Source organism: Panulirus ornatus, chromosome 50 (assembly GCF_036320965.1).
Source record: "Panulirus ornatus isolate Po-2019 chromosome 50, ASM3632096v1, whole genome shotgun sequence".
Lineage (NCBI taxonomy): Eukaryota > Metazoa > Arthropoda > Malacostraca > Decapoda > Palinuridae > Panulirus > Panulirus ornatus.
Window position 1 is genome coordinate 9,390,925 of NC_092273.1, and position 27,500 is coordinate 9,418,424.

At 50.6% G+C, this 27,500-nt stretch overlaps 1 protein-coding gene across 6 annotated transcripts in view; it reads left to right on the forward strand.

Annotated features, from left to right (window-relative positions):
• Positions 1-27,500, forward strand: part of Cad88C (cadherin 88C) — a 313,587-nt gene that overhangs the window by 192,697 nt on the left and 93,390 nt on the right. For all 6 annotated transcript variants that reach the window (XM_071691381.1, XM_071691383.1, XM_071691384.1 and 3 more), the window contains one exon: positions 23,066-24,418. In XM_071691381.1, the coding sequence (XP_071547482.1) occupies positions 23,803-24,418 (616 nt within the window). In that variant the 5' untranslated portion in view covers positions 23,066-23,802. The remainder of the gene's footprint in view (positions 1-23,065; positions 24,419-27,500) is intronic.

The following is a 27,500-nucleotide window of genomic DNA, read 5'->3' on the forward strand; positions in this document are numbered from 1 at the left end:
GTGGATATCGTGTGGCTGCCATCACGGAACACAAGGGCTGGCTTGACCGAGTGTTTGGATCCTTGAGGACGACTCTGATCGGCAGACTGTTCCATATGTTCAAGGGTCGCACTGTCGTATTAAGGATCGTACCGTCGTGTTCAAGGGTCGTACTGTCGTATCAAGGATCGTACCGTCATGTTCAAGGGTCGCACTGTCGTATTAAGGATCGTACCGTCGTGTTCAAGGGTCGTACTGTCGTATCAAGGATCGTACCGTCATGTTCAAGGGTCGTACTGTCGTATTAAGGATCGTACCGTCGTGTTCAAGTGTTATCGTAACCTCTGTGTTGAACTCAGGATTAATCCGTCATGTTCAGGAGTCGTTCGTACCCATCGTATTAAAGTATCGTACCGTCGCGTTCGAGGATCGCATCCTTCGTCTTCAGTCATTTTCCGCTTCGTGCTCATGGGTCGTACCGTTATGTTCAAAGAGCCATTGCCGTCGCGCTCAAAGCGTTAACAAAGAAGAGAGGAACAGAGTCTATCCAGACTTCCTCCTTCTCCTTTGTGTTGCTGCTTCAACAAAGTTGTATCAGCTTACTTGCCCTTGTCGCCCGAGCCATGAATATGTGTTGCACCAGAGAGAGAGAGAGAGAGAGAGAGAGAGAGAGAGAGAGAGAGAGAGAGAGAGAGGGAGATTCTCTTCGATTGCATCTCCCACAGTGTGTGTGTTGGATTAGCATGCTCTCTCTCTCTCTCTCTCTCTCTCTCTCTCTCTCTCTCTCTCTCTCTCTCTCTCTCTCTCTCTCTCTCTCTGTGCCATAGATCATCCGCGGAATTGGGTGCAGTATTACGCATCGCCGAGTTAGTATTACGACCCCCGAACCCTCCTCATTCATATACGCCTCGGTAGGGAAAGATGATGCCTCCTCCACCCACCCACCCATCACACCCCTCTCTCGTTGCTGGTAGCCATCGCCTCATGTGGAAGTCTCCGGTGAGGCCGACGCGTTCGTGCATGAGTGTCCGGGACATGAGAGGCTGGAGGGGGGGCTTGTCATGTTTATGAGGAGAATAACAACAACGCCTCCCGCCTCCCTCCTCATTTTTGATAAGAGGTTGCCTCATGTGAAATCTCGGATGAGGCTGACTCGTTCATTCATGAGTTTCCAGAACATGAGAGGCGGCGGGAGACCTCTCTTGTTTATGAGGATCAGGACAAAAACATAACAACAAGTCTTGCTTCTTTTTTTTTCTAAGTCTCTTATGCAATTAAACCGTGCATGATCAAGGTGGTTATTGCGCCCCGTCCATCCTCTGGGGACGTAAAGTCTCCTTGATAATATGATGGTAGCCTTTCAGGGTGATCGTCACGTATTTCCTTCGTAATACTACGTCGTGTAACGTAACCAATGCTGCGACTTGAGTACGTGTGCCGGATCTCCTCAGGTTCTGATGTAGTTTTTTTTTTTCTCTCTCTCTCTCTCCTGTAATCACTACGTCGAGGTTTATAGAGTGGTTTTAAGCAACTTTTTTTTCATCCTTGTTCTGGTCTCTCTCTCTCTCTCTCTCTCTCTCTCTCTCTCTCTCTCTCTCTCTCTCTCTCTCTCTCTCTCTCTCTCTCTCTCTGTTGGTCTGTTTTCCTTTCCTTCACGTAACGCCCAAGTAAACGGTACGAGTTGCAGGGTGAACAGTGTGGGGAGATCAAGGTGTTGTGTGAACCCCAGAGAGCCAGACTTGGTTGGTGTGTGTGTGTGTGTGTGTGTGTGTGTGTGTGTGTGTGTGTGACTAGTTTTGAGTGCACGGGTGAGGAAGGCTTGGTTGAGGGAGGAGGAGGAGGAGAAGTGAGCTTGTCGCCGGCTTGGTGGTGTGGGGCGAGGGGCAAGGGCAGGAGGAGTGGATCCTGCACTGAGGCTAGGTAGGGTTGGGTAGGATAGGGCTGGGCAAAGGTGGGTAAGCGTAGGGTAGGGCTGGGCAGAACAAGAGTAGGGTGAGGGCATGGAGGAAGGGAAGGGGGGGAGTGTAATTCCCCCTTGCTCGGGAGGGAACTGGATTCTAAAGAGAGAGAGAGAGAGAGAGAGAGAGAGAGAGAGAGGAGGGAGGGAGCACATCTCCCACAAGTATAGTGTTGATGGTGGACGGCAAAGACCCGGACTAGTTATTGTCTCTTGGCAGTTCAGTTCCCTGCAGCAGCAGCAGGAGGAGAAGGGGGAGGGGATGATCCGTCTACTGCGCCGTCTCTCTCTCTCTCTCTCTCTCTCTCTCTCTCTCTCTCTCTCTCTCTCTCTCTCTCGTCTGGTGCTCAGTCAGGCTTTGACGCCCCACCATACGAGAAGCGTCAGTAACAGTCGTTTGCTTTCGAGACGTTAGCTGGAAATCTGTTTGCCTGTGTTACGGGTAAACACAGTGATCGCTGCCGTGCGACCCACGACCGACCCCCTGACATCACCCGTCAAAACACCTCCAGAGTACTGAAGATGGTGTTTTTTATATCTCTCCGGGGACTCGTGTGTCGCACGATGGAACACAGGTGCTGGAGCCAACATTCCCCCCTTTGTGTGTGTGTGTGTGTGTGTGTAGGTGTGTGTGTGGCATGACCGTAGCGTGGGGTGGAGGAGGAAGGCAGAAGGGGTGGTGGTATGGAGTAGCGTGAAAGGAGTGGTAAGCGAGCATCGGCGAGGGAGACGCTATGGGATAGCAGAGCCATATATGAGGGGCTTTTTAGTCTAAGGAAGGAAGGGGAGGTTCAAAAGGCATTTCGCAACCCCTCCTCCTTCTCCTCCTTCCTCCTCCGTGAGTCCTTAAAAAGAACGTTTACGATCCTCATACGAGTCGCATACTTAAAGTGAAACGCAACGTGATCAAGGAGACTAACATGTTTTAAAGCCCATTTTGATTTATAAGTAAAATTCTTATTTCCACAAGCTTTGACGTGGGCATCTACACCGGTCTCACGGTCTCCCTATCTGGATGTCTGGTGCGCACTGAGGGGAGAGGGGATAAGTGTTCTGATAGGCTCAGACTCTGTGGCAAAGCCTCGTGATAGGGCGCCCTTAAACCATGGGTAGGGAGGCTGTCCTTTAAGGTGACCAGACTGGACGTGAAAACGCTCTGGCGAGCGCAGAGTACAGGACTGTCCTTGAAACTGTGGGTCCGCTGCTCCTCCAGTTCCGATGTCGATGAAGATTCTGAGGGAGAGGAGAGGAGAAGAAGGTGGGATGGGATGAGGCTGAGAGGGAGAAGGGAAAGGGGAAGTGGGAATACGAGTACCCTCCCCTCCCTTGGGACGGTAAGCGGCCATATCGCAGGGCGTAACATTAGGTAACGGTGCCAGAGGTCACGACTTGTTATCTCACACCTAAGGGCGTTCGATGACCCACCCTCCTCCTCCTCCTCCTCCTCCTCCTTCGTATAACGGACGGGATGGATGATCATGTTTAAGGACCGGCTGAACGGGATGATGCTCTTAGTGTCATGTGCGGGACTAACCTAGGGGGAGAGAGAGAGAGAGAGAGAGAGAGAGAGAGAGAGAGAGAGAGAGAGAGAGAGAGAGAGAGAGAGATGTAACGCTGGGCACGTATTGAAACGCTGTTTTGAGCGTTCGGGGGGCCTGAACGTGCAGGAGAGTGTGAGGGCGAGCAAGGGATGGAGAGCGAATTGAAGCGGCGTGGTATACAGGGGAGCAACGACGTACTGTGAGCTGGGAGTACTGAACCTGTGGATACCAGAAGCCGTGAGCGGGTCCAGGAGTGAGTGGCCTCACCGCCCACACCACCCGTTGTCAAAGCCTCACGAACTGACGTACACTCGCGGAGGAGTTTAAGTCGTGGGACACGCCAGACCGAAACTGTACCGAACTCTTTTGTCTCGATACTTAAGACGGTGGCGAGAGCTCCGGCACAGCTCCGAACCTTGCGGGTGTCGAGATTCTTATGTGTGAACCAGAACTCTTGTCCGCATCTATACCATGCTTAAGGGCGCGCACAACAGCAAGTTCCGACGTTCCTCTCAATGTCAAGGGTGACAGAAGATCCCTTTACCGTGCCGGTGAGTCATGAAGCGAATCGAACCAATTGTAGTCAGTCATGTTATAATGCAAGCACCTCTCCGTGTTGTGGATGGATTCCCTTTTCTCCGGACCATAAAATTCTGAAATTGAATTTGAATCTAATCACAGTATGATATCAAAGTATGGTATACTTGATAGTATGTAGAATATCACTTTGGATTATCAAAGCAATTCACGTGATTGATAGAGAGTATTAACGAGACGCTAGTTCCTCTATGGACTGTTAAAAAGATGTTTCAGTGAGACAAGCCTTAATGATACGTGGAGGGAACGTTTTGATGTGGTTTGTGCTGTGCTGTCCTGCTGTCCACCCACGGTGATGGCCTCGGTGCCACCGTTAAATACAATGTCACAAATATTATTCAAATGGCTAGACTGGGTGAGGTAACTCCCTGAGAAGAGAAAAGAGGCGTCTAGATAGAGTTTATAAGGGGTTCAGAATTTTTCGATTGTTGGTGACTGTTCTTTAAGTTTTACAGGTGAGCATCGATGGAGTGGTCAAGTGAGACGAGCAGTTCACTGATTTAGTTGTAAGGCAAAAGCTTTGATAAGTTGTACTGATAGATTGTAACCTCGTTTTCTTTTTTTTTTTTTACGTTTTCTTACGTTTTTTTTTATAGCCCCAGTCACGGATTGAGGTTCGGAAAATAATGATGATAATAATAATAAAAAAAGGCTAAGGAGTTAAAGAATTAAGGATAGAAGACGGAAGCATATCATCTAAGAATGTTGGAGGAAGTGGAAAACTTGCCTTTCACATATACCCAAAGAATCCGGAGCAGATCGTCCCGTTAGGGAGAGAAGACACGGGAATGTAAAATGGTCTCGAGAATGAGAATAAGAACGAGTCTCTTCCTCGGGTTTTGCCGAAGTGTGGGAGACAAAAGACGTACTTCCCAGTTCTCTGGGGCGGGTTCAGAGATCCCACATTGTGGCGGATGAAGGCAATTGTCGCGATACCGCGCGTCAGTCGTGTGGGATTTGAGAATGTCATTCCGCTGACGACAAAGGACCCAGTATTAGGATAATGGCGATGACTGTGTACACACACACACTCACACACACAGGTCACGTCTGAGATCCTCGCGTCATGCCAGATGCGGCCGGCCGGCCTCACGCCGCCCCGAAGGATGAAGAAAAAAAGAGGAGAGAATAAGAAAATTGGCGAGTGTGACGGGAGGACTTCTGAAAGTGTGTTGTCACTGCTGAGGGAACCAGGCCCTTAGGGTGGCGCGCGGCGGTGTCAACCACTTAGGTGGCCTCTGGAGGGCAGGAGAGACAGTCAGTCACCCACTCCTCCGTACCTTCCTATATCTGGCCCACGCGACTCTCTTCCTCCTGCTGCCGTCTTACCCATCCACTTCCCACTTGCTTACCTTCGCCCTCCCACTTCCTAAACTTTTCCCCAGTTCCTTCCTCCTCTCCCCACTCTCCCACACCCTCATAAGAGCATCCCCTTCGCTCCATATTTCCGGGTTAACCTACCCATCCTCACCGCGCCCTACCCACAGCCTTTTTACCAACATCCTTCCATTGTCTGGGCCAATGTCGCTTCCCTCTCCCAACCTAGACTCCCTCCCCTTCCACATGCCCACCCGCAAAAGACGTCTGTGAGTTGGTAACTTTGTTCTAGATAAAAGCAGACACGTATATATACTTTTACCCTGGAAATAGAATGGCGCCAGTGTCTTGCGTTAGAAACAAAAGAAAAAAAAAAAGAGGGACTAATTCCTCTTCGTATGAGTGTATTTTGAGAAGCTAGTCAACATGGTACTGCTCTTGTCGCCATTTTGGCCCGGGGCTTTTGGGGAAGGGGTGTCACCCAAAGTAGGAAACGCGGGGGCTTAAATAAAGATTAATATGTATGATGGAAGATTTGGAGGAGCTTCGTATTCACGGCTGCCTACCTGGGGGATTTACCCTTTGTTGTGTGTGTGTGTGTGTGTGTGTGTGTGTGTGTGTGTGTGTGTGTGTGTGTGTGTCAGGAGAGAGAGAGAGAGAGAGAGAGAGAGAGAGAGAGAGAGAGAGACTTGATGTATTAGGTGGTGCCAGGTGTATCAGTCTCCCGATGCTTTCAGTGCTTGCAACGTCGTCTGGGTGATGCTGGAGAGGGAGGGAAGGGAAAGGCTTCGTATCCTGGTAGAATCATATGATTGATTGTAGAGGGGGGGGAAAAGGGGAGAGAGCTGTGGAAAGGGAGGAAGGGAGACAGGTCTAGCCTTGTGAGGGTCATTACCTCGGTTGTGGAGAGGGAGGAAGGGAGAAGACGACTCGAGTCCTGTGCTGACGAGCGGCCGTACAACCCCTTCTCCTTCCTCTTGGCATCGGTGATCTCCTTGTCCGCTGTGGTGCGGCGGTGCACACACACGCTGCAGCACCTCACCGTCTGTGTCGCCGCCTGGCTGTGTCTCAATGACCTCAAGGGCCACGGGCGAAGAATGTGAAGGGTTGGGGCGTCATGCGGGGGAGGGAAGAAGGGGTTGGATGGAGTAGAGTTCGAGACCGCACGCAGAGTCTTGAGGACCTAAGTAATGGGGTGTTTGGCGATGTTGACGGTGGGGGAGTGCGGGTGGCTGTTATCATCATGCCGCTGACCTGCCAGAGGGGAGGTTGGCCCCTCCTTGGGGTGCCGACCCGAGACTGACCCTCACAGCAGTGCTGACCAGAGGCTGGCCATCCTAAGGGTGCTGACATTCCCATGGACGCTGCCCTACACCGAGCGTCCCAGGGAGGCTGACCCCACGGGTGGACCTTCCCAGGAGTGCTGACCCGCGGCTGACCTCCCGGGGAGGGGGGGGGGGGGGGAACTGACCCGCAGCTGACCATCCCAGGGAAGACTGACAAAACGAAGGAGTGTTATTGCTGACATTGTGAGAAGGTGTGTGTGTGTGTGTGTGTGTTTACGTAGAACTCATAATACATATACTCTGTTCTGGTTGAGAGTATACGAGTTCGGGGGTATGTTAAGTATACCGGAGACGAAGAGTGCGAGTTACGCGCTCGTGTGTATATGAGGAAGGCTCTTACATCGCGATATACTGACTTTACGATAACAGGTGCTGTCATGAGGTCATATTTACAGAGAACGTTATACATCCCCGTGTGTGTAACTTACCCCAGTGGTGCTCTGTGAGGGGGGAAAAAAAAAACCTGTTAGAAATTTAATGTAATTCCTTTAAGCTCTGGTGCCGTCCGCGTCCAGCGCTGTCGAGGGTGAGACAGTAAATCTCGGGTACGAGCTGGAGGATTTGCATATCCAGTCGTGAAGCAAGGAAGGTGAGAATATCAGACCACGTCAACCTTGTGGCTAGGTGGTTGACAGGCTGGCTAGCTGGCTGGAGAACGGGGCACGCGTGACAGCGCTGTCTGTTAAGAGTCTCGTCGAGTGAGATTATCTCTTCATTTTATCTCTCTCTCTCTCTCTCTCTCTCTCTCTCTCTCTCTCTCTCTCTCTCTCTCTCTCCCACGAGAGAGAGACGGCTGGGCTGCTGGAAGGAGAAGGGGTGGGGTGGAGGGAAGGGGGGAAAGAGAGAGAGAAAGTTCCGCTAGAGAGAGAGAGAGAGAGAGAGAGAGAGAGAGAGAGAGAGAGAGAGAGAGAGAGAGAGAGAGAGGTTCCTCCCCTCCCCTACCACCAACGCCCGGACAGCCCTGGTCCTCTCCAGCCCGGGAAAAACTGGCGGGGCGTGAAATAGACGCTGGGTAATTAAGGTGTCCGCCAGGGCCGCTCCCGCTGCCCTGGATCCTCGCCGGGTCGTCACACCTGACGCAGACCGCACACAGGAGATGGCGACCCCTACGTGTGTAGAACGCTTACACACACACACACACACACACACACACACACACACACACACACAAGAGGACAGGTGCTTGCGTGGTGGGTGATGAGAAGACGTGGTTGGTTTGCCATGGTGGAAATCAGTTGTGCCTGGTCGTTCATCGCCAGGCGATAGGGTTTGAGTGGAAATAGATGTAGGTAGTGGATACAGTAGATGTAGGTAGTGGATACAGTAGATGTAGGTAGTGGATACAGTAGATGTAGGTACTGGCTGGCTGGAGCACGACGGCACGACCCTTGAGCACGACGGTACGGCCCTTGAGCACGACGGTACGACCCTTGAGCACGACGGTACGGCCCTTGAGCACGACGGTACGACCCTTGAGCACGACGGTACGACCCGTGAGCACGACGGTACGGCCCTTGAGCACGACGGTACGACCCGTGAGCACGACGGTACGGCCCTCGGGTATAATGGTGTCCCTCCGTTTTTTTTTCAGTTAGTCCCGACGTCTTTCCAGGTTCCCCTTCACAGTAGGACTGGCGAGAGACGGTAGACTCCTCGAAGATGGAGACTGCGGGTCTCTCTCTCTCTCTCTCTCTCTCTCTCTCTCTCTCTCTCTCTCTCTCTCTCTCTCTCTCTCTCTCTCTCTCTCTCTCTCTTAGCTGACCCGGATCCCGGTTGGTCTTGACCCCCGGAAGCACGAAGGTGATACGAAACTTAGATTTCAAGGTGGGAGAGAGAAAGACGAGGGGGTGATGAAGGCGACGCGGATGGGTAATTTGAAAGGGGGGGGGGGGAATATGAGCTACCTGGAGAGAGAGAGAGAGAGAGAGAGAGAGAGAGAGAGAGAGAGAGAGAGAGAGAGAGAGAGAGAGAGAGAGAGAGAGAGAAGTGACTTTGGGAGAAGGGGGGGGAGGAAATGTGAAGTAAGTCGAGGGTGACGAAGGTGACTCAGGGAAAATGAACGACTGGGAAAGTGACGGGGGAGAATGTAGTGAACGTGGCCGGGAAGGAGCTTAAACCTCAGGTGATGAACGGTGCTTGGAAGTGGAGCCACGAGGGGGTAGGTGAGGAGGAGGGGTTACCGTACCTGGTCTGGAAGTAAGCGGGTGGTGAAATGGTACCTGGAGGTACGAGGTTGATGAAAGGTACGTAAAGTGGAGGCACTGGGAGGGTGAAAGGTACAGTGAGTACCTGCAGGTGGAAGGACAGGTGATAGAAGGTACCAGGGAAGTTGAAGGACATGTGGTGGAAGGTACTAGGGACGTAGAAGGACATGTGATGGAAGGTACTTGGGAAGTAGAAGGACAGGTGATAGAAGGTACCAGGGAAGTTGAAGGACATGTGGTGGAAGGTACTAGGGAAGTAGAAGGACATGTGGTTGAAGGTACCAGGGACGTAGAAGGACATGTGATGGAAGGTACTTGGGAAGTAGAAGGACATGTGATGGAAGGTACTAGGGAAGTAGAAGGACATGCGATAGAAGGTACTGGGGAAGTAGAAGGACATGAGATGGAAGGTACTAGGGAAGTAGAAGAACATGTGATGGAAGGTACTAGGGAAGTAGGACATGCGATGGAAGGTGCTAGGGAAGTAGAAGGACATGCGATGGAAGGTACTCGGGAAGTAGAAGGACATGTGATGGAAGGTACTCGGGAAGTAGAAGGACATGTGATGGAAGGTACTAGGGAAGTAGAAGGACATGCGATTGAAGGTACCAGGGAAGTAGAAGGACATGTGATGGAAATCACCAAGGAAGTGTAGCCACAAGAATGATACGAGTGACCCGGAGGAGTGGACAAGTGACCTCACCCTCACGTCTACCAACCAGCCTCCAGCCTCGCGTCGCTTGAGCGGGGCGGGGCATGGATGAGGGAGGAGTGCTTTGGGGGGGGGGTCACCACCCCTGCCAGGCACCGCCCCTCGGGAAACGCTCCCAGAGATCACCTCGTCCCGTTACGCCCCACCTCGTGCGACCAAACTCCGTTCTCTCTCTCTCTCTCTCTCTCTCTCTCTCTCTCTCTCTCTCTCTCTCTCTCTCCCCGTGGGAGCTCTGGTCAGAAACCACACACCGTGTGTAGCATGTCATAGAGAGAGAGAGAGATCAGTTCGGCGAAGAGACAAAATCTGCCCAAAAGAAGAGGATAAGAAAGTAAATCCCATAATACGAATATTTACGACGGGCGTCGTGTATCATCCACAACTCTTTACGTCAGTGATTTGGTATCGCATGTACACTGATGGTGGCGTACGTTACGTACGTTAGGTATGAAGATTGCGAGAGACTCCCGTGGTTTTTCTTCCTGTGTCGGACATTGTTGCTGAATTAACGAATGGATGTGTAGTTCGGTTGCCTCAGATGACTGGCATATTGAGGGGTTGTAGGTGACTCTCTCTCTCTCTCTCTCTCTCTCTCTCTCTCTCTCTCTCTGGCCTCCGAGCGTTGACATCCCCGTCAGGTTTTACGTTCGAATGTAGCTTGCCTCTGGTCGACGGCAGTCTTACGTGACCTGGGTAATGGATGGTGTGTGTGTGTGTAATTGCCTGTTTGTGCTGTACCCCGTACAGGTCAATTAGGTAGTTTACTAACACACGCAACCTTCATACATAAATATTTGAGAGGTTGTATTATACTAGAGAATGTTCTCGAGATGGGAGAGGCCCCACGGGTGTGAGAGAACTCTCTCTTCCCTTGCCGTGCAAATAGGTAATCACACACACACACACACACACACACACACACACACACACACACACACACACACACACACACGCGTGTATTCACGAGAGCTGCGCTTGTTGACAACTCTACGTGAACCATCGTTTCAGTCACTGTTGATATGCCTGAGGACACGTGCCATGTGTGCACGTGCTGACTGTCCCCTCCTTGGCAACGTGCAGACAGGTGGACGTAAAGACCCGCTGATAAGCTGAGTACATAAAGTTCTTACCCCCCGAGGGTGAGGTAAATGATCCAGGGATGCATAAGGAGGAGGAGGGAGGAGGAGGAGTGCTGGAAGGTGATGGGTTCGGGTGTTGGTGGGAGCCGGCCTGGGGCGATTCTGGGTTCTCACGGTGGGGGGCGAGGGGAGGGAATGTGTGCCGCGCGTGCTGATGGTTCCCCACACGCGAGGATCTCGTGGTCCAGCACGTGGCAGACGCCACTCCCTCTGTTGAAGGGCCGGCCGTACCGCCTGCGCTAGCGGGCGCTTCACGTCTGAGGAATGGGAGCGGTTCTTCTTACAAGTCAAGGAGGATCTCAGAGGAGGAGGGGCTCAGGTGAGTATACTCCTCAGGCAAGGGGTGGGAGGAAAAGCCATCATGAGTGTGGGGTCATATCCAGTGAAGAAGTGGCTCAGGATAAGACTTGGACCAAATTGCTGATAGCTGGTTTTGGCCGGCGTGCCTCCCACGTGCGGAGGAGATGGTCGGACGGATGCTTGGCCGGGAGTGTGGGAAGACAAGGGTAGGAGGAGGCAGGGTGTAGATGCATCTGTGTCGAGGGAGAGCCAAGTGTGAGGGACGCAGGTGTTTGTCGTATAGGGTGAACGTCGTTCAAGGATGGCAGGTGCGTGTGTACAATGGTATGGTACCCGTCAGCTGTGCAGAAAGGCTGATGTGGTGTGAGGAGGAGGGAGGAGAAAAAAAGAGGTTTTGGAAGGTAATTGTTCAGGTCAAAACACCCGTGGCGGGCGCGCGCGCAGGTGTGTGTAGGCGACTGGCTCTCTCTCCCCGCCCTTCTGCATTAAGTGTGTGGTCCTGATGGTCGTGTTGCCAGACTGGGGAGAGGGAGTCGTGTTTGGTCGACCATTATGACCAAAAGACGACCATCACGGACAAGGTGAATGTGCCTGGGTCAGGTCTTTCACCAAGAGTCATGCAATTTTTGCATTCTTGTATTTTGTATTTCTTCTGGCGTGTGATGACTGGAATTTTGATGTGTGTTATACCAGATGTTATAAGTACGTTATGTATAAGAGTGTTTCGATGTCCCGTTTTGCTCGATGCAGTATCACTTTCTCGGTTCCTTCCAAGCCAAACGGTGTCTTATTCAAGCACCCGAATATTAAACTGTTCATTCATAACTTCCCACACTTGAAGCTCTTCATTCAAACTCCCATGCATGGAATTAACCACGGAAATAATGCTGAAGTGAATGCTGGATATGTGAAGACTTACCCAAGCATAAAACGTGCAAGTAGGCGGTCATATTTTAGCGCCAGGTTACCTCCTGTAGGCGATTGGCTGATGCCCGTCAGGAGAACCACGACTGAGACGCGCACGAACATCATATTGGCCATCGTTGGGGACTTCATATTTACGGCGAGGAGTATTGGGTGATGGTGGGTGGTGGCGGGACTAATCTGGGGGATCTTCATGGGTGGTGCGTGTCCCATCTGTGTCGCGAGGTCGTCCATAAACTTCGTCAGGAACTACTGAGGTCCTTGGCTGAGTCTGGGGGGGGGCACCCCCTCTCTCTCTCTCTCATGTCAGGGTTGGCTGAGTCTAAGCCTCTCTCTCTCTCTCTCTCTCTCTCTCTCTCTCTCTCTCTCTCTCTCTCTCTCTCTCTCTCTCTCTCTCTCTCTCTCTCTCTCTCTCTTTCTCCTGCCTGGATTTGGCTGAGATCAGGGATCCATCCTGCCTAGGCTGGCTGAGTGTATGTCCCCATTTTCTGCCTAAAGACTGGGTCTAGGGGTCCCTCCCTTGCCTCGGTTGGCTGAGTCTAAGGACCTCTCGTTCCTGGGTTGGCTAAGTCTAAGGACCTCTCGTTCCTTGGATGGCTGAGTCTAAGAACCTCTCGTTCCTTGGATGGCTGAGTCTAAGAACCTCTCGTTCCTTGGATGGCTGAGTCTAAGGACCTCTCGTTCCTGGGATGGCAGAGTATGTCCCCTTCAGGACGTATTCTGTTTGTTGGCCGAGTCAAAAGTTCTCTTGTTGTCTGGGTTGGCTGACTCTCAGTGCTCCTCCCTTCCTACTTCCACTAGAGTTTCGTTGACATAGGCAGATAATAAGGGTAATGGGAGGCTGTTCATCTGCGCGTTAAAGTGTCGTCGGTTGGCATCATGGGGGTTAGGTTTCATTCGTTAAGAGGGCGCCCCTTTTTACACCATACTACGGATATTTCCCATAACGCATGCCACTCCTCGTGCCTTCCGTGTATGCTGCCATTTCTACAGGTGGTTGTTATACTGGCTTTCTGCTTCGAGAGAGAGAGAGAGAGAGAGAGAGAGAGAGAGAGAGAGAGAGAGAGAGAGAGAGAGAGAGGTGGGATACAAAACTTCTGGCTGATAACTTGAGACCTTAAAACCCTGGTGGTGAAAACAGAGTCACAGATGGTAGCCAGGATAGTGAGGATTATATAACATGGCCAGCGACGGCGGCACACACACACACACACACACACACACACACACACACACACACACACACACACACACACACATGCACGCACGCACGCACACACAGTCCCTCCGGTCCATTGTTACAATGTTGAGCCCCTGTGGTGTCCACTGGTCGCCATGTCAGCCATCGTTGTCCCCTCCTGTACATGGTCACTTCAGTAGGTCCCCCGCTGATACGGGGGCAGGGGGCCGTGTGTGTGTGTGTGTGTGTGTGTGTGTGTGTGTGTGTGTGCGGAGCTCCCGCTGCTAGCGGCTGCGGCAGCGGTGGGGCCCTAAGAAATGGCTTCTCACTGGGGCCAGTCCGACGCGTGTCCCCACCTGGAGAGGGTCTGATACGGAGGGTTTCCGGTGCAGGTTATTGTCTCGAGCTGTGTGTGTGTGTGTGTCTCTCGCGGGTGTGGCTAGTGTAGAGAAGTGGTCTGTGTCGCCTCTGCTGGGACTCGTGTGGTGAAGGAGGGGTGTCTGTGTGTGATCATGTGAGATGATGGTCTTGTGTTCTTAATATCATCTTTTGTACAGATGGTCTGTGGATTTATTTAATTTTTGTGTGTGAATTGTGTAAAGATAGTCTGCATTTGCAGTGGTCTGAGGTAGAATCCTTTGTGCTTTCTACGATCTGTGTGAAGAATATGGACCGCTACTTATTACTGAGTAGATATCGAAGGGAACTTAATATAAGGGAGTTACCGGATTCTGCCTGCTTGCTGTAACACCGCGAGTGAGAAGGTCTCCTTCGGCGAGGCTGCGACAGTTGACGAAACAAGAGCACGCAGTCATCTCAAAGAACTTTTCGCACTAGAGAAGTTCATCCTGTCCCTGCTACTGATTGTAGCGCAGCCTTAGAGCTGCATACGAGCCGCTGGATCACTGAGATGGGAGTCTTAGGGTTTTAGAATAATGATAATGAGGGTAATTTCATATGAGAGGATACAGGGTTGCCTTCAATCATCGTCGGGTATAATTCCTGTTCCTTATGAGGTGTTATTGAGCGTGTGTATCTGTCTGTCTGTGTCTTAGAAGTGCCCAGTGACTGAGGGCGGCAGAGCTTGGCTCCTCATGAAGCCTCAGTGACTGAGGGAGGCAGAGCTTGGCTCCTCATGAAGCCTCAGTGACTGAGGGAGGCAGAGCTTGGCTCCCCATGAAGCCTCAGTGGCTGAGGAAGGCAGAGGTTGGGCCCCTCAAAAGGCACCAATGACTGAGGGAGGAAGTGCTCGGACCCCTCATAATGCCCTGTGAGTCGGCCACGGCGTGAACTTTGTCGTAATATTTAGTCATGGGCACAAGTTCCCAGGTGTATTCTGGAGGATATCTCAAAAGGATATTTGTGTTACATAGAAGGCTACTCACACAAAATGCATTGTCTCACACACACACACACACACACACACACACACACACACACACACACACACACACACACACACGAATGAAAGCTGGAAATGAAGACGATCTTCAGTGAGTGAGAATAAGATGTTTCCCTGTTGTCATTCCCTCAGGGAACCGACGCGCCCCACTTCCTCTCGAGACGATATGACAAAAGACCAATGTGGACATATTAGACCACGATAGACATTTGCCTTCTAACTGTAGGTCGATTACAGTTATAGAAAAAAAAAAGAAAATACTTGTGAATGAAGAAAGACGAAAGAAACGGGTAAACAACAAGTGTCGTAGCCCCATTACAGTAGCTGGCATAATGCAATCATGGAATTATATATGTGTGTGTGTGGTGCACTGCGGGGCGTTGAGCAAACACCTATCATGGTTCCAGAGAATCTGTGACAGCGGAGGGAAGTGAGGAATCGAGTAGTGTGGTGGGTATGGCTTCTGGAAACAGTACTACACACGATTCGAATCTATTAGGTATGGTTTATCTCAGCTGGTGTGTGTGTGTGTGTGTGTGTGTGTGTGTGTGTGTGTGTGTGTGTGTATCCATAGGCTTTTGAAGGAAATGTATGCATATACATTCTTTTTTTTATCGTACATGTTCGCCGCTTCCCACGTTAGGGAGGTAGAGCCGCGAACATAGTCACATCCACTGTCCATCATGCACATTACACCTAAACCAGAGATTCCATCGAAAGCCAAGCCACACAAACCAGACCGTTCATTGTTTTCTGTGGTCCGGCCCACTGACGGCTCACAGCAACCGCCGTCCCCCCCGACCCCCGTATACCACATCGCTTCACTTCGCTCTGTCCCATGCATGCCTCTCACCCTCTTTAAATGTTCAGGCCCCGATAACAAAGAGTATATATATATATATATATATATATATATATATATATATATATATATATATATATATATATATATATATATATATATATATATATATATATATATGACTGACTATAATGATTTTTCTGTGATCGTCGCCATCGGAAAGGAGAATACTGGACTGCACCAGAAATGAGGGAGTTACAACTGTGTAGCCACGAAGGAAAATGAGAATTTGACTGGTAAGATCACTTGGGGCGACCTTGATAAAACCGCAGGCATCTACCTCCGCAAGAAATTGGTTACGTTATACTGGCACATCCAACACATGCGATCGTCATCTGTGTAGCCTAGGAGCCAAACCATGATTTACAGTGAAACATTGAGATTATTTTGTGGTAGATGATTCCGTAGCCTTTCCTTCGTGTGTGTGTGTGTGTGTGTGTGTGTGTGTGTGTGTGTGTTGTTGTTGAAGTCTTGGATTCGGTTGTGGGTAAGTGAGTTCGAATGTCAGTTGTAATCGGATTTTCTGTTGGTTTAAGGGATCATATCGTACGCTGGGTAACGGTAAAGTCTGATCTCGTGACTCGTGTAGATGGTCCACCACGCATGTGGGTCGTACGAGCCAGTTACAGCGGGGAAGATAATGCGGGAGGAGAAGGAATATTTTTTTTTTCTTTTTGAAATTGCCTGGTCGGTCTTGATGAAGATGGATGTATGAACTGAGAGAGAGAGAGAGAGAGAGAGAGAGAGAGAGAGAGAGAGAGAGAGAGAGAGAGAGAGAGAGAGAGAGAGAGAGATTGAAGTGCATTACTGAAATGAGTCATGGGATTGATGAAATGCACTACTGAGATGAGTCCTGGCTTCGCGAAAACTTGATTTGGGTGGAACAGCTGTTGGCATACACATCAGTCGATTGCAGGCTTCAGCTTTGGAAGCAGGATTGATTTTTGAAATGCGAACGATCCGCAACGCTGTATAATATATATATATAAGATTAAAAAAAAGAAAATCATTCAGGATCATTTTACGTTGGTGGGATGGCAGTCTCTCTCTCTCTCTCTCTCTCTCTCTCTCTCTCTCTCTCTCTCTCTCTCTCTCTCTCTCTCTCTCTCTCTCTCTCTCTCTATATATATATATATATATATATATATATATATATATATATATATATATATATATATATATATATATATATATATATATATATATTTATTTATTTGTTCAGTAGGACTTTCATGCTTTAGGGAAAAATGATAGGCGAGAGAGGATTCTTTATTTCTTTTTCTTTGAGTTGGCATTTGTTTGAAGGGAAAAGCTAATGCCGTCTCGGACATTCACTCCTCTGTTTCGAGTTCTCTCCCTCAGCAGTGAACTTTGTCGTGGGTGAAGGTCAGATGGAGCAGCATTGATTGAGAAAGCTATTGCTTCCTCATTGTTTTTCACTAAGCCTGTGCAATTATATTTTTTTAAATCTTGTTTTAACACGGCTGATCTGTGTGTTGTTTTTTAAAATGTGTTGTTTTTATGTTCCTGATGGATGGGCATTAGTCTAAAGCCGGTGTGGTTACAGGGAGATTTCTATGGCTTATTGAGGTGTGGGAAGATGCTGATTGGATTCAGATTGTTGGGGGAAGGAAAGGTCTCATGATGTAGGATCTTGTTTAAGATGCCTGGAGGACACGTGCTAATGAGGAAGGAGGTTGTGGGAGGGGGTTAAGGGGGAAGGGGAATGTCGAGCGACATAGCATAAGTTAAGGAGTAGAGTAGATCGTATATGAGATTTAAGTATTTCTTAAGTGGGATTAAAGCGGAAGATTAATCAGTTAGAAATAGTCATATAAACCTTGATAGTGATCAGCATTTGATGGAGATTCTGTCTCGCGCTGAATCACACTTGTTAATTTGCATCTCATTACCGTCAGTGAGTGGTCAGTGTGCGTTAGAATCAAGTTGAACTCCGACGCCATGCGGAAGGCGACGCGGGGAAACTCGAGCGAGCGAAAGACAATCGATGAATTACAGGTGTGTAATCAAGCGTGAGAATCGTGGAGGAGGCGTACAGTTACTCCTGATTACACCCGGGAGGTGCTGCATCGGATGCAGCGTCATCGCGTTATATATACCCCGAGGGTGGTATGTGTGTGTGTATATTGGCTACACTGCCACCGCAAGGCTACCTCCCCAGAGGCCACCTGGTATCGGTGCAGCCGACGTCATCCACAGGTTTAATCACCGGTGCTTGTGAGTCCCCAGAGGCCCCACCTTGTCACCCACCTGTGTCTTTGCATCGTTGCCCCTACTGTAGCACTCTTTTGCTTGCCTCCATGTGCCTCTACACATCATGGTGGTGCCTTCCTCCACCTCCTCCTCCTCCTCTTCGTCTTATATGAAGACGGACGTGACATGGCCCGAACGTGAACCAGTCATGGCCACCTCACGTGAAGGGAAAGTAGTGTGTGTGTGTGTGTGTGTGTGTGTGTGTGTGTGTGTGTGTGTGTGTGTCTGTGGGTGTGTGAGAGAATGAAGTTATCTATCACACCTCTCCTCTCGGATGCATTGTGGGCCTGACTCTCCGAAGTAGAAAGGTTATAGGAAGAGGGGAAATGGCGAAAGAGGGACGAGAATTCCACAGCTTCGCGTCATTACGTTCTTTCCACATCCCCACACAGTTACAGAGATTTTCAGACAAAAAAAAAAAAAAAAAACGCGACGCGCTCTTGAGTGGCGGTGGGTCAACTGCTGACGAAGATGTGGGATCCTGAAAATGGCGTGCGGCCGGTCGGGCAGGGCTTGCCCCATCCCGTGGCAGTGGGAGGAGTGAGTAGTCTCCCTTGGATGAGACTCCGTTCGTCAGCCCTCACGGCATCAGATTATAACTGGATTCCGCCCCGCGTGACGGTGATAAGAAAGTGTGTTGTCGTGAAGTATTGCACGATCGTACATCAGAGGAGGTCGTCAGGAATGGGAGGGGAGGATAGGAGGAGCAAGGGAGGGAGGGAGAGAGAAGGAAGGGCGGTGTCTGTGGGAAATCTCCCTTCTTCAGTACAAGTTTTTTTTTTTTGTATCGCATGGAAATAACTGTCGTCTGGCGACGTAGGAGAGGAGGATCCAGTTATTGCCCTGGTGACCAGGTCAGCAGCAGCCGGTGCTCTGCCGCTACAGCTCGGGTGTGGGAAAGTGACCCAAGTCTGTCCTTGTGTTTGCCTCAGTTGCTCAGATGGGAGAGACAGAGCAGAGATGTACCTTTACACCTTTACATGTGCCTCCTGAGTTCGTCTCTTCCTCCTCCTCACCTCGGTTTACACTGCACTGTTCCTGCTCTAAATAGTCATTTGTTTAAGACCCTGGCTTCCAGGGATGTATATATATATATATATATATATATATATATATATATATATATATATATATACATATGACCATGCACAACCCGCCTGGTCGAATACTACATACTGAATACTTGTCCAATGACTTTTCCAACGCTTTCTTACAAGTGAACCGATTTATTTCTTGCTGGCAGTGAAGTGAATAGTTTCAGGCCTTGGATGTTTACGCTGTTTTCTTTCGTATATTTTGGCGCGTTTTTTTTTTCTTTTTTTTTTCCATGGCGGTCATTTAAAGTCTTCCATATCCGCCATGACGACACAGGTGGACACTGTATTTTTCGATCTCAAGTCCGGGCCACGTCGACTTCGCTGGCGGAGTCGATCGCTGTTGTCGTAGTACGCTCGTAGCCTCTACGAGACAGAGGAGAGAGAGAGAGAGAGAGAGAGAGAGAGAGAGAGAGAGAGAGAGAGAGAGAGAGAGAGAAGGAGAGAGACGAGGTGGGTGAGGGAGAGGTATTGGCCACTCTCATATAATGCAGGAACGTTGGGAAAGATGATCGCCTCGCACACACACACACACACACACACACACACACACACACACACACACACACACACACACACACACTGGCAAAGAGGGGTAACCCGTCCACTAGCATTCGGATGGCCAACGCAACACAACACCGCCACAGCTAACTAAGCTGTCGGGACGTGTCGTAACGGCGATAATAAAAACTCGACTCGCGCGAAAACGAGCGAGGATGGGGAGGGGGGGGAGGGATGGGGGTGTTCCAGGCTCAATTGAGCGCTTCGCCGCAAGCGGTACTCGGTCTGAGCCGTACGGGAAAGCACGCAACGCTGGGAAGTAACCTCCTTACGTCGATTAAAAAGATATTCTTCTCTGATTTATGGAAAAGAAAAAAGAAAGAGAACATATCATCGTATATTCCACACAAGAAAACGGTTATTTTGGGTAGTACGAATCAGTGTGGAGATCTAGCGAACGGGCGGGAGCGAGCGAACGCAGCTGGCTGGCTGGCGGGCGGGCGAGTTTGGGAAAACATGGCAGGCAGCTCGTGTGGCAAGACCCCGCGGCGGAGGAACGGTGTCTGCGGTCGCCCCCCCCCCCCCTCTCGAGCGGCCGGGTTCCCACGCTGTGTCCTATCTTCCCACGGTGCGGGTTAACTGGGTCTGTGTGTTATGCCTCTCTTGACATCCTCTCCGTTCACGCGGGAGACGGACGCGTTACGTCACGTCACGTCACGCTTTTACTTTCCTCCTCTTCTCTTCCCTTCCCTCCCCCCCCCCATAAAACCTCACACCATCGCTGTGACAATAATCGTATTACGTTTCAACATTTTCTTGCCCAATTGTACTAAGTGAGGAGGTCCCACGTGTGTGTGTGTGTGTGTGTGTGTGTGTGTGTGTGTGTGTGTTCTGCTTCCGAGCTGTTTCAGGAATTCTCTTGTCTGTGTGTGTGTGTGTGTGTGTGTGTGTGTGTGTGTGTGTGTGTGTGTGTGTGTCTGTCTGTCTGTCTGTCTGTCTGTCTGTCGTGCGTGTGTTCGTCTCACAATCTCTTGTTTACCTTGTGTGTGTTTGTCTCTCTGTTTGTTGTGTGTGTGTTTTGTCGTGTTTGTAATTTTGTCAGCCCGTTTCTCTTTTTTATTTTTGTACGATTTTGTGTTTCTGACTTTGTCTTCTGCTCGTTTGTTGTTTGTGTGTGTGTTTGTGTGTATGAAAGAGAGAGAGAGAGAGAGAGAGAGAGAGAGAGAGAGAGAGAGAGAGAGAGAGAGAGAGAGAGAGAGAGAGAGAATCACCCACACTGCCCAGCCCAGCCCAGCCCTGCCCTGCCCTTGCCCGTTTAGCGGCATCACGACGCGTCCCGCTGTCTTATTCCACCCCGACCATCATCCCTACAGCAGCGGTGTCACTTTCCTAGTAAAACCGGAATGAGGTTTCAATTACCTGTAATGACCCCCCCCCCCCCCCAGGAGTAGATAGTAGGTGGGGGGGAATATTATGTAAGAGAGAGATTATAAACGTTTTGATTGTCTCAGTAGCGAGAGAGAGAGAGAGAGAGAGAGAGAGAGAGAGAGAGAGAGAGAGAGAGAGAGAGAGAGAGAGAGAGAGAGAGAGAGAAACGAATCATTGGGTCTGTGAGGGTGGTTTCTGTCATGGGCCATCCCTCACGATCTGTAACCTCTGGCCTTCTCACCGGCCGTGTCCCCTGGCTGGGGCACCATCTGGCGACCTGTACAGACAACCCTTCCTCCTACTCCTCCTCCTCCTCCTCCTCACACTCCATTGCCGGACCCTCTTGAAACTCCGTCTCGCGGCGTCGATCGACTTTGTCTTCACGTCCGCAACGCGTGGGTCTGTCGTTGGGTCAGTTGTGGGTTAGTCTCTTACCTCATAGGGGGCGCGGGGAAGACCGGAGGGACGCGGGAAGGGATGGCCGGCTGGGGAAGAGTGTGTATGAGCGAGGTAAGAGAGGAACGGGGAAGGAGAATGGATGGCCGGGAAGAAGGGATGATGACAGGTTGACACATGGAGGGGATATGCTCGCCATCACGGTAAGGTTGCAAGCGGGCGTCGCCGTGTCGTTCTCAAAGGGACGCTCAAACTGTGCCCGATTTCGACCGCGCACGCGTTCCTCAGGATGTCTCATAGGAGTATGTCATTTCGAGGTGGATTCATCATCGCACAGTGTGGCGAAGGGTGATGCAATGTTGGCAGGAATCTCACTTTTCTATTCGTGTTGTAAAAGTCCCGTGTGAGAATTCGTTGTGAAAGCCGAGTGTAACTGGTGTTTACGTATTGTAGCCACACTCTGTTGCCTGTGTAAATTTTTTTTCTTCTCATGTATATCACAGGGAGAATTAACCTGTACTGCAAAAATGATATTGGCATTCATATATATATATATATATATATATATATATATATATATATATATATATATATATATATATATATATATATATATATATATATATATATATATATATGAAGTAAAAGAACATATTGTGAGAAAAGTATGAAGGATATTGAGTGTGTTTAGAGGGGGTTTCAACCCGCCACTTACCCTCCCGATACCCAGACAGGTAGTACCAGTAACATACCTCCCTCCCTGGTCGGAGGGCCTGGCTACCACATACCAGGAGAGAGAGAGAGAGAGAGAGAGAGAGAGAGAGAGAGAGAGAGAGAGAGAGAGAGAGAGAAGTATGTGGTAGTATCAAGGCATATGATCATCCAGCCTTGCTCCGCCTCTTACCTGCCTACCAGTGACATTTACTGGGCGTGACTCGTCGTCGTCATCTGATCTCCGGTGTTGTCTGGAGGCGAGAGCCTTCCGCCTCCGGAGCCCCCCTGCCCCTTGTGTGTGTGTGTGTGTGTGTGTGTGTGTGTGTGTACACAGTAACATGTCTCTACAGTCACGTGTGTGTATGTAAGAGGAGCTGCACAGGTTCCGTTGGTCGTTCGTTCGTTCGTTCGTTTGTTCCTTCCTTCCTTCCTTCCTTCCTTCCTTCCTTCCTTCCTTCCTTCCTTCCTTCCAGCTCGTGTTCATGTTCGGGGTTCCATCTCCACCCAGTGTGTGTACTCGAGATCTTCCCCACGAGAGTCACATAGCATCACGGCTGGCGGGAAGTATTTGTTCAACGGACCTGTTCGTGATGTTACTCAGCGTTTCTCATGTCCTCTCTCTCTCTCTCTCTCTCTCTCTCTCTCTCTCTCTCTCTCTCTCTCTCTCTCTCTCTCTCTCTCTCTCTCTCTCTCTCTCTCTCTCTCTCTGTATCGTTATATGGCTTGGCTAATGCTAGCGTCGTATGTAGTGTCTGCATTGCATTTTGTGTCATTTATTATAGTTTTTTTTTGCGCCACTGGTAACAGTGTGGTAGTAGATGGGGTTTGCGAGTCCCTCTGTCGTAAGGAGAGAATGAGGTGATGACGCCGTTTCCTGTCTGACGTACATTGCCAGTCGTCCTGACACTCTACCCCCGTGCGACAGGATGAATTGATGAATAAACCTGTAATTGTTACATAAAGCTGTTTTGTGTTGTTTTTAGTGAAGTGGCAGAAGTACACGAGAATGAATTTGTTTTCTTTCTCTTTTTGCAGATTCCTTGAAGACGACCCACTTGGGTCGTCTTCAGTCTACCCCCGTGCGACAGGATGAATTGATGAATAAACCTGTAATTGTTACATAAAGCTGTTTTGTGTTGTTTTTAGTGAAGTGGCAGAAGTACACGAGAATAAATTTGTTTTCTTTCTCTTTTTGCAGATTCCTTGAAGACGACCCACTTGGGTGCTGACCACCACTACCACCGAGTACGAAACGCAGAAGCTTCTCCCCAGCAGGAGGAGCCAAGTGCCTGAAGGGGAAGGACGCAGCCACCGATCGTAGCGGGGACACCTTTTGGAGGACTCCTGGTCCAGGGCTGAGAGTCTGGAGGACGTATCGCCAAGGAGCCTTGGAGAGGAGGCTCTCTCGTCACGACCCACCCAGCCACCGTCAGGAAGCGCGAGGCGCACCTACCAACCCATCCACTCACTGACACTCTCACTACCGCCTCCTCTCGCGTCCTGACGGCACCAATGATGCTGAAAGTGACGATAACGACCTTATAAGAAGTGCCGTAGAAGCAAGCGTTTTCTCTTCCCGTCTTAGATCAAGGGGGGTTTAAATGGGTGATTAGCTCCTCCGCCAGTCACCATTTAGTGCCTGATGCGCCCGGAGGAGAAAGTGTGTGTGTTAGTGCAGCGTAGGGGGGCGCCCATGGGCGGAGACCGTCACGTGATGTGCCATTAGGCGGGCCACCAGCTGCCTGCATGCCCGCCCTCCGGAGGCCTCTCACCAACGCCGTCACCCCGTAATTACCACCCCCCTTCCCCCCATATGTCTCGTGATGTGCGCTGACTGGCTGCGCTGACAGACATGCGGAGGTGTGCAATAGTCTCCCCGTCCTCAGTGTCGCGTTTTCTCTCAAGACTGTAGAAAACGGGCGCCGGGTTGCCAAGATGCGCGTGCGAAGACGGCAGTCGCCCGACACTCGCGCGAGATGCAGAGTGCAGGGCCTGTGTCGGGGAGCCGGCGGGGCCGTGTGGTGGCGCTGCCGTACTACTATCGTCCCGGGTGCTGCGGCCGGCGCTGGTGACGAAGCCATGACCCGAGTTACTACTGTACATAGACGTAAGAGTGTGAGGCCCCACCAGAGACACAGAGAGGCCTGGTCAGCCTCGGGGCGGCGAGGGAAGGCGAGATCACTAGACTCGTTAAGTACACCAGTGTGTCGTGATAGTTCGCATCCGTTTCAAGATCCCGCCAAAAGTATTGATGCTCAGACCTTCGAGCCGAGTGACCATCCCGATGCTCACGATGTGATACTCCACCCTCGGGTTCGACCCCAGGTCGTCGTCGACCACCGCCGCGGCAGCGCCACCACCTCCGCCTTAATACACCGGCGGGCGCGGACGTGGCTGCAGCAGAAGGCGCGGCTGGCGGCGCTGGTGGTGGTGGTGGCGCTGGCGGGGTCGCTAGTGTCGCCAGCTGGGGCCAACACTCCGCCGAGGTTCATACTGGACGGACAGAGCGAGATCGTCATACGGCTGACCGAAGGGGAAGCCACACCCGTGGGTAAGTAAAACCTCTTGTTTGTGATGCCACACTTTACGTCTCAGATACACCAAAAGATGCCAGCCAGTCACATGACACTCTGGAGTACACAATTTGTGCTAAATTTCCCGTGAGGCAGCAAGCAGCATTTCCAGCCTCCCTTTGACGCCACTGTCCCTACTTAATCACTTAGGAGACTAATTACCCAAAATCTTCCCTGGAATTAAGAGGAAGTTATCCTTCCTATGGGTGTATATCATCACCGTTATTATTGACCTTTGTTTATCCCTGTGGAACACTCCCTGGTGCACTGGTTACCACCTGTTTGTGTACGTCTTCACGTGGGTACAAAGGCCTCTAGAGCGATCTTGGTCTAGGGACCGCCTGGGAAGGTAAATAAATTGAAACTTAAGGAAATCAGATGAACGCTGGGCATTTATGAGTTAAGACCCAGAGGCCAGTCCTTTACAGATATGCTTAACAGAACCGCCATATCGCAGTGTGGGACATGATCAGATGGGTACACGTGCATAGATTGGTGTAGAGTGAGAGGGAAAGTAGTTGAAGACACAGTCACTCTCGTAGAGTTCTCTAGCAGTTTCCTAAAGATTTGTAGATTCTGAAAGTTCACGAGAGATGAAAAAAGAAAAAGAGTTTAGTATCATATTCGCTGTACGAGGGTCGTGTGGTTGGTGCTAGGTGAGGGTTGTCATGGTTTTGGTAGATACAGGGGTTGTAAAGGTAGACTCCTCTAGTTAATGTCTCACGCACTTCCATGAGAAAGGTGTGGTGTTCCAGAATGTTTGAACCATGGGTGGACCTTCAAGATCTCCTGAGACGCGTCCTCTCACGTGGCTCAATTGCTGGAATTTAACTCAACTGGATATTACGTTGTGATTACACTCCAGCATTCCCCCTAACTGTACCAGCTTTGTTTATTTCGCTCAAGACTTTGCTCCAGGTCCTCGGAGGTTAAGAAGGGCAACCTGTTTTCCGCGAAGTATTCGAAACTCGACCTGACTCGAGCAGTCTTGGGTTTACTGCGTCGTTCGCCTCATAACTCTATTTACTTACATTGGATGTTATTATGCGATAATATCAAGATTTTGCTTTGACAAGTAAGTTTCTTGATATGTATTGTAAAACTACCAGCTTTGTTTTTACTAGTTGAGAGGCTAGTGAAGATGAAATGATTCAATGGTTCGCAGTGTTGAACTCCAGGTATTTCAAGACAACATCTTGGCCATGGTGTTGTTGCTGTACTCCGTCAGCGTCCTCCTGTGAGGGGGGTGTTGTTGCTGTACTCCGTCAGCGTCCTCCTGCGAGGGGGGGTGTTGTTGATGTACTCCGTCAGCGTCCTCCTGTGAGGGGGTGTTGTTGTTGTACTCTGTCAGCGTCCTCCTGTGAGGGGGGTGTTGTTGCTGTACTCCGTCAGCGTCCTCCTGTGAGGGAGGTGTTGTTAATGTACTCCGTCAGCGTCCTCCTGTGAGGGAGGTGTTGTTAATGTACTCCGTCAGCGTCCTTCTGCGAGGGGGTGTTGTTGATGTACTCCGTCAGCGTCCTCCTGTGAGGGTTAGGGGGGTTGGGTGTGTATCGTGGCAGGCGTCACCATTCAGTGGTCCCAAACCACCTTCCATTTAACGGCCACCTCGGAGGCAAGGAGAGGGCGTGCCGTGCTCCCCCGTCCCGTCCCGGTAATGTGCACTCTTATCTCATTATACGCCAGGCGGGTTATTGCACCGTGCCTGGAGTTCACTCACTTTCCTACAGCAGAAGCGGCAGTAGCAGCAACACGCCCTTTGTCGTAATGGTCCCCCATTCAGTTGTCGTTTGTGCGTCTATTTTTTTATCACCCAGTGTGTGATAAGCGCCTGCTATTGTTATCCCCATTGTATATGCGGATAGTCACATCTTATTAGCGTCGTGTGCGAACGTATGACGGTCTGTGGTGGGAGTGAGGCCCCGCTTGTAGTCATCTATTTTTGGCTGCGTTGAGGAGAAGGTTTGGATTTGGTAGGTTGGGTGGCGGCGTTGCGTGTTATCGTGTGGCCTGGCGCGGGTGTCCCCACACAGCAGGTCGCCTCACACACACACACACACACACACACACACACACGTGGGGTCACAGTGGCCATCCTCCTCCTCCTCCTCCTCCTCCTCCTCCCTCCCTCCCTCCCTCCCTCCCAGCGTCTCTTGCAGGACCATCTGGCCCAAGACGCCACCGGTCGCCCGGGAACAAAGAGGAGCATATCCATAGCGCACAGCCTTCGTGTGCATGACTCTCTCTCTCTCTCTCTCTCTCTCTCTCTCTCTCTCTCTCTCTCTCTCTCTCTCTCTCTCTCTCTCTCTCTCTCTCTCTCTCTCTCTCTCCTTCGAGCAGCTTGTATGTGTGTGTATGTGTGTGTGTGTGTGTGTGTGTGTGTGTGTGTGTACTCTCACTTGACATACAAAAACCCTAACGAGTACAGAGATACAGACATATATTTACCCACCGTCACTGACGCCTCCACAGATACCAGTAGGCCTAAGCCCAACCCTCTGCCTGACCCAGAGCTGGTTGGCTCCCTGTATAGAGGACCTGCTGGCTAAAGTAGAGACGGTCGAGGGGCTGCCGTGTGGGTTGGTTGTGGCTTAGGGGGGGGGGGGGGGATGATGGCGAGGCGATAACGCCAGGGGAAAGCACCCAGCAACCGATCATTACACACCATGAACCTGCCATACGTTAAAGGCGGAGGAGGTTTTGCGCAAAACTGGCTCACCGGAGATGCCCCATACGATGATGGCGGGTCTTCTGCTAAGGGTTGTGGGGGGAGAGGGGCTGCGGTGAGTGTGTGTGTGTTGTGTGTGTGTGTGTTTGTGTGTTTGTGTGTGTGTGTGTGTGTGTGTGTGTGTGGGGAGGAGGGCTTTGTGGTCCCACGCTGGGTGCGAGGGGGTTTTTGGCGTTAGTGGTAGGTAGTGGGGAAGATGGGTATGTGGGTCAGGGAGGAGATGCGGGAGGAACGCTTGGAGGATTGTGGAATGGAGAGAGAGAGAGAGAGAGAGAGAGAGAGAGGGGGGGGGAGGCTCAGTGGAGTACTTGTAAAGGAGGGAGGAGTAAAAACAA